The 7,676-nt window shown below is 47.8% G+C and overlaps 1 protein-coding gene across 3 annotated transcripts in view; it reads right to left on the reverse strand.

Moving 5' to 3' along the window:
* Positions 1–1,709, reverse strand: part of CMPK2 (cytidine/uridine monophosphate kinase 2) — a 45,055-nt gene extending 43,346 nt beyond the window's left edge. For all 3 annotated transcript variants that reach the window (XR_014083851.1, XM_081597059.1, XM_081597060.1), the window contains exon 1: positions 974–1,709. Coding sequence is in view for 2 of the 3 variants with exons in the window: in XM_081597059.1 (XP_081453185.1) it covers positions 974–1,642 (669 nt within the window). In the remaining variant the exon portion in view is untranslated. The remainder of the gene's footprint in view (positions 1–973) is intronic.
* Positions 1,710–7,676: the final 5,967 nt, after the last annotated feature.

The raw sequence follows: 7,676 nt of genomic DNA on the forward strand, positions 1-7,676 counted from the left end.
CTCTTCAAGATAACTCTACGAGAGTGTTATTGTTATTAACCCCATCTACGGATTAGGGAAACCAAGGCAAAGAAACGCTTAAGAAATTTACTGAAAGTGACACAGGTCAGGTCATAAACACCAGTGCCTGCTAAGCTGCTTCAGTTGTATTCGACTCTGCGACCCTGTGGACTGTAGCCGGGCAGGATCCTCTGTCCATGGGATTCTCCAAGCAAGAATACTGGAGTGGGTGGCCAAGCCCTCCTTCCGGGAATCTCCCCGACCTAGGGATCCAACTGGAGTCTCTCAAGCCTCCTGCATTGGCAGGTGAGTTCTTTACCAGCAGCACCACCTGGGAAGCTCAATAAATACCAATGTCTGGATCCAAACCCAGGTTTTGCAATTGTAAGCGGCTCAGAAGTAAGCCCGAGTTCCTACAATGTATCTAAGGTACAAGAGTCCAGCCTCAGGACCTGCCTATAGGCTGCGGTCAGAATGTCAGCCGTCCAGCACCAAGCACTGAGGTGTCACCTGAGTCCTTGTCCTAACACCGCGAGGCAGCTGCGTTACACACGAAAAAAGTAGCTGCCAGTAAGCAGGTGGGCATTACTTAAGCCTAAGTTTCTCCAACCCCCAAACTCAACCCTCTTCTCTACACTCTGATCTCCCAGAACCGGATAACTGCTTCTGAGATGGCACAGCTCTTGCGCACACCCAGCGGCCCCTCCCCTCCCCTCCTAGGGCACCCCACCGCTCCTGCTGGGATGTCACCTTCCCAAGATGGGTTGGGGGTCCTGGCGGGCAAGAATCCGGAAAGAGTCCAGGTTCTAAACAGCGGCTGGCACAGCGGCCGCCTTCACCACCCGATTTGCTAACAGGAGTAAAGAGGCAAAAGAGGTTGGGACAGGCCAGCCCCCTGCCCCGGGAGAGCCCGCTGCCTCCACGTCTCTGCTCCGGGGGTCCCTGAGGGCTGGGAAGGGACCTGACTTCTTACCGCCTCCAAGACGGCCCGGGCAGCCTCCCGGTGGGGGAAGACCCCGGCGCTGGGCAGGTCGGGCACCACCGGGTGCAGCGCGGGCTCCGGCGCGGGCCCCACGCGCTCGCCGTCCAGCCGCCGCCAGCCCCGGCCGTCCCGCCGCTCCCAGGGGCGCCTCCACAGCTGGCAGAGCGTATTGCCGGAGAACTCGGCCAGGCGCGGACGCGGGGCCTCGGGGCAGGCGTCCAGCAGCGCCAGCAGCGCGTGCAGGGTGTCGGGGCTGTCGCGGGGGTCGCGGAGCAGGAAGCCGTGCTGCAGGACCCCGGCGCCGCCGTCCGGGCGGTAGCCCAGCAGCCGGCGCAGCTCGCACCGCTGGAAGGGGCCTCGCCGCAGCTGCTGCCGCAGATGCTGGTGAAGCCGGGCCGCGCGCACCCGGGCCCCCGGGCCCCCGGTCCCCGGCACGCTCAGCGAGTAGCTGCGGCCCGGGGGGCCCAAGAGCGCGGCCACTCGGGGGTCAGGGCACGCACCCGGGGCCTGCTCGCCCACCGCGAAATGCGCCAGGGTACAGCCGGGCAGCTCCAGCGCGAAGCAGCGCGGCGGCTCCATGGCCCGAGCGCAGGCCCCGCGCCGCCGGCCAGAGAGGCGCGCAAGCAACCTCCGCGCGCGCGGGTGGCGGCCGAAGGCCATGGGCGCCTCCCGGTGCCGCCCCGCGGGAGAAACGAAACGAAATCTGGGGAAGCGAAACCGGGGACCCGGCGGGCGGCACCCCGGGAGAAGTGAAAGCGAAGCGGCGGCGGCGGGAAGTGGGCGGGGCCCGGGTTGGGGAGACCTTCCCGGCTTCGCCTTCGCCTCCGCCCGACCGCGAGGTCGCGCCGCGATCAGGCCGCCTCCAGGAGGGGCCGGAGGGGCAACCGCAGAGGCCGAGGCGCCGGGCCGCCTCCGATGGGGACCCACTATGGGAGGCGGGCTGGTGGCCCCAGGCCGCCAGTTGAATAATTCCTCCTGTGTTGCTGTGCCCGGGTACGGAGCTCGCGCGTGTGTGTCTTTCCATCGGGTGCACCCCTCCCCCGCCCCGCGCCCCGCGCCCCGCGCCACCACGCTCACCGGCTCTTCCCCGCCCGGCTGCAGCGCCGACGCCTCCCCCGGGCTCGCCCCGCAGACCCAACGGCGGCTCCAGACCCGGCGCTGCCCTCCGACCGCCTTCCCCCGCCGCTCCTGCGCCCAAACTCCGGTCCTGGGAGTCGCTGAGCGCCTGCCGTCCGCTTTACACATGCGTTTCCCTATTTCAGGATTATCTCCCTCCTTTAGTTGCCTCTCAGACTGAGAAGTGTCCTCAGGTTGGCCCCTCCAAGTTGCCTTACAGACGCCCAGGTCTTGCACGCAGGTCCAATGAGACAGCAGCGAGGTGGCCTGACAGCGCCTTCATCAGCCAGCACTGTCTTTCCATAGAAAAGCAGCAATTAAAAGATTATTTGGATGTTTTCGTTTGTTTGTACTCCTTCGCTGGTATCTTTGAAAATAATTGCTAAGCAGACCCCAGAATTAGAAACAAAGATGGAAAACGGTAGATGAACGGAAAGCAAATAATTATGATATAATCCAGGTGCACTTAGAGTGGGATTAGGTTTAATTCTGAAAGCAAACCCCTTTTTAATAAGTATGAGCTATTTCATGTGAAGTATGGGTTAATAGGCAAGGAATAATTCTGAGATTAAGATGTTTTTTGTTCTGTATGAACAATTTGACTTTTGCACATCGAGGGAACAGGTTGTCATGAGTGTGGAGGAAAAGAAAACAGGAAAAGTACAAAGTTCTTTCTGCTCTTCAGGACCGTAGTGCATCCTCCAATCTCTCTTTTACCTCTTTTACATGACCACCCCCGTCATATCTGCTCTTCACTCAGATTTTCCTCTCCATTTTCCTACCAGGAGACTGTGACCTCAGTGACATGTAGGATCTGGGCTGTCAGTGGTAACCTTGTGTTGAAGACTGGAGACACAATGTCTTCATTGATAAAGGGAAAAAAATCTGTCTTATTGTTTAGCTCAATTTCAAATGCCAGGGCAGAGAATGATGGATCCAGCTTGGGTGGGTGTTTGACTGAATAAACTTTCCTGCAGTGACCTATCCTGTGACTGTGGGGGAGAGAAGTTGGGAGCTGGGAAGACACTTCAGAGGGCTTTGAATAAACCAATGTGCTCAGTCACTTCAGTCCTGTTGGATTCTGCGACCCTATGGACTGTAGCCCACCAGGCTCTGTCCATGGGATTCTCTCTCTCTCTCAATCTCTCTGTCCATGGGATTCTCCAGGCAGGAATTCTGGAGTGAGTTGCCATTTCCTACTCCAGAATAAATGAATAGCCTGGCCTTATTCATTTAAAAACTCAGATGATTTTATGGCTTCTTCTATGATTTCAATTATCTTTAGACGATCAAATTTTTGCACCTTGTTTTATGTCTCTGGATAGGTTTTTGTGTCTCTTAGTTTATGGGAACCGGAATAGCATTTGTATCTTACTATTGTGTGAAAATTGTATAAATCTTAATTATTACAATTAATAATTGTAATATATAGTGGAACTAAATGTACTATATGTACTAAATGTACATATAAATGTACTATGTTCTATATTTTCCAAGCCTCTTGTAAATGTGTTATACTTTCATAATTTAAAAACTAAAAATAAATAAATAAAATTTTATGAGATGTATAAATCAGAAAAAAATAAAAAGCCAGAGTCTTCAGCACAGCATCAATCAGGAAAACATTAAGTATGAAATATTCTAGTCATTCTGTTAATAGGGTGAAAAGCAGAGAGAATTAACTAACATACATGCAGTAATTATTAATAATAATAAAATGAAAAAATAGCATTTATTTTGAAAAACAGATTGGTTTTTGAAAACCTGTTTAAACAGATTTCCTTCTAGGTAGACCATTCAAGTGCATAAAAAGAAAATGAAATCAGCAGAATATTAATAGTAACACAAGAGAGGAAAGAACCACAGCCTATAAAGGACACAAAAAAGACACATGCAATTCTACATCAATAAATCCAAATGTCACAAAATAAATAATGAACTGGGAAAATAAAATGTATCAAAATAAATCCAAGAAAGAGTGGTGATTCTATAATCCCAATCACAGAAAAGTAGTTGAAGGTTTTGAGAAACGCCAGGCCAGGTTTATAGGTAGTTGCTTTGTCAAGAAATAGGTAAACCCTCTACTACATAAGCCATCAGCTCCTGGTTCATAAAAGTTCTTTGGGGCACATATGTGGGCTTCTGGCCTCGAAGAGCATGCTATTATATTGTGGAGTTGATTTTTCCACTAAGAAGGACAGTTTATATAGCTCTCTGTGAGAAGAAAGTGAACACAGCAAAGGCAGACACTTACTCCTGGCATCTTTCCAGGGAAGTCTAGAACCATGATTGATACTGCCCAAATCCTAGAAATATGCCCTCAACTCTTCTCAGTATTCTGTAATAACCTAAATGGGAAAGGAATTTGAAAAAGGATAGATATTAATACATGTATGCGTATAACTGAATCACTTTGTTGTACACCTGAAACTAACATAACATCGTTAATCAACTATAGTTTAATATAAAATTAAAGATTTTTTAAAGTAGCATTTTACGCTTCTATGATTGATAAAATACAAATTAACTTAGCAACTTAAAAAAAAAAAAGCCTCTCTTATCAATCATTGACGGTTGTGCACATATACCTGCAACAAAAGACAGGCCACACCAGCTTGTCTGAGTTTCTTTGCACAAACATCAAGACTGGTGCCTCACTCACAGGTGGGGTCCTGAGATTAAGTGGCTAAGGATGGACACAGAAGAATGTGTCTACAGGTCCAGCCCAGCACCATGTAACTGTAACAAAATCTGACTACGTGTAGGATCCTTCCTGTTGCTTTTGTTCACTAAAACAGCGCTGTCCATCCATAATGGCCTCCCTCGGGGAACCCTGCCCCTCTGCCTGAATGTTAAACCGAAGTGCCTTTGTTCAGGGAAACTGGATGGCTGTAAGAGAAGAGAAATATACACATTTTCTCTGAGGCTGGCATTCTAGGGGTATTTGCAAGATTAATGGCCTTTTTACTTTCCTTCCTCCTCTCCTGCTCTCTGTTCTATTAAAGGAAGTGGCATCCAGTCCCTTTATTTTGAGACATTAGTTTGCCATCTTCTCAATACACCACCTCATCTCCCAACTTGCTGGCCTGTTGTGCGGTGAGCAGAGCAAGCTTGGACTGGACTCAGCAACATAACAGCAGACCTGAGACTCCTCAGGCATCCCTGACCTGCTTTCTCACACCTGTCTCGGGGGTGGAGGAAAAGGACGTCTATCTGTGCAGCCCAGAATGGAAAGACTCAGAAGCTGCACCCACCTCTCCAAACTCCTCTGATGTCCCTCTCTGCTTTGTTGTCCTTGCTCCGCACCTCTTCCCTGGAATAAACCTCAGCTGTGAGTGTGACCCGCTGCAAAGACCTGAAAGTCCTTACAGCCAATTAGCAAACATGTGGGTGGTCCTAAGACTCCTAAAACACAATCCAGCACACACACACACACACAGAACTTAAAAGTTCAAGAACTCTTATTCTGAAGCATTTTCACATTCCATTTTATTTATTGAAATACTCACATGCACAAATACAGCTCTGCAAATTAGTGAAATGACACTCATCAGATGAACTAAATTACAACCAGTAAATCAGTGAACAGGAACAACAAAGAGTTAAATAAGTTTGCAATACATATATGTTTGCAATACATATAACCAAGAAAGCACATGGTACACAATGACTTTCTACAAATCAATAATAAAAATGCAGAAAATCTAATACAAAAAAAGGGCAAGAAATTTGAACAGGCACCTCACAAAAGAGAATAACCAAATGGCTCACAAACATGTTGTTGTTATTTAGTTGCTAAGTCATATCCGACTCTTTCGTGACCCCATGGACTGTAGCCTGTCAGGCTCCTCTGACCATGGGATTTCCCAGGCAAGAATACTGGAGTAGATTGCCATTCCCTTCTCCAAATAAACATATTAAAAAGATGCTTAACATCATTAGTCATCAGGAAACTGGAGAGTAAAACCACAATGAGACACCACTTCACACCCACTGAGATGGCTAACATTAAACCAGACAAAACAAAACTTTTACAATGACAATACCAAGTGAGAAGGAAGATGAGGAACAATGGGAACCCTTCTATTATTCTGGTTGGAGTGTAAATAGGTTCAGCACTCTGGAAAACTCTATGGAAGTAGGTACTAAAAGGAAACGTGTGCATATTGTATGAACCAATGATCCCACTCCTGCGTGTATACCCGACGCACATGCATAATGATTACGACCAAAAGACAAGTACAAGAAAATTCATAGCATAATAAGAAAACATTCCAAACGCTCCTCATAATGATGACGTGGTTTGTGATATATTAAGTGGATTGTGGTATACCTGAGCAATGGAATCCTAGACAGCTACGAAAATGAACAGAGTACTCTACACACAACAAAATGGATAAATCTACAAAGATAACCTCAAGTGAAAGAAACTATACAGAAAAGAGTACATGTGGCATAATTCCATTCATAACAACTTCAAAAGCAGGCAAACCTAGAGTTGTGGTCTTAGAAAACAGGACATTGTTATCTTTGGGGCAGAGGTAGAGTTTAGGGCCCTGGGGGGAGGTCCTGGACATCTGAAGGTCTGGGAAAAGTTCTATCTCTTGATCAAGACGGTTGTTATACGCATGTGTTCATAGCATACAAAATTTGTTCAGCTGCACATGTATGAATTGTGCACTTTTCTTTATCCAGAAGATGCTCAACATAAGATTTACCAGAGAAATAATATGAAGACTGCAAGTAGCTAAATGGATTCCATAGTCTAATGTGTGGCAGTCGCTGTTTGATGTTGCTTCAAGGATGACCCACATCTGGGAGCAGGGGGTACCTTAGGGATGTGCAGTTGTTCAAAGGCAAAAGTGCCTAGCTAAAGAAAAATGGCGGTGACATTTGGCTGTTACGCCTGCCGATGCAGGGGGCACAGGTTTGATCTCTAGTCCGAGAACATCACATATGCTGTGGATCAACTAAGCCAGTGAGCCGAGAATCCGTGCTCTGCAACAGAAGAAGACACTGCAGTGGAAAGCCCACACACCACAACCAGAGAGTAGCCTCCTCCCTGCTCGCCACAGTGAGAAAAAGCCTGCATGCCGCAACAAAGACCCAATACAGCCAAAAATAAAATAGATAAAATTTTAAAAAAAAAAGAAAGGAAGAAAATAAAGAATCCCTGAATGATTCTTGAATGAATCATGAATCCCTGAATGAATGATTGAATGAGCAAATGAATGAATAAAAGAAACTGCCTTGAATAGGACAGACTACAGAAGAAATCATAAAATAATTTGATAGTAATTGTCAATTATTGAGCAGTATTGTAAGTGTTTAAGTCCCGGTTCAAACCCTCACTCCCTTTGTGACATAGGTGTTACCAGCTGTAAGATAAGTTGGCTCAGTGGTAAAGAATCTGCCTGCCAATGTAGGAGAAGTGGGTTCGATCCCTGGGCTGGGAAGATCTTTGGAGGAGGAAATGGCTCCCCGCTACAGTATTCTTGCCTGGAAAATCCCATGGACAGTGGAGCCTGGTGGGCTGTAGTCCACGGGGTTGCAAGAGTCAAACATGATTTTACACTGA

Source organism: Giraffa tippelskirchi, chromosome 4 (genome assembly GCF_054371585.1).
Source record: "Giraffa tippelskirchi isolate mGirTip1 chromosome 4, T2T-mGirTip1v1.2.pri, whole genome shotgun sequence".
Classification (NCBI taxonomy): Eukaryota; Metazoa; Chordata; class Mammalia; order Artiodactyla; family Giraffidae; genus Giraffa; species Giraffa tippelskirchi.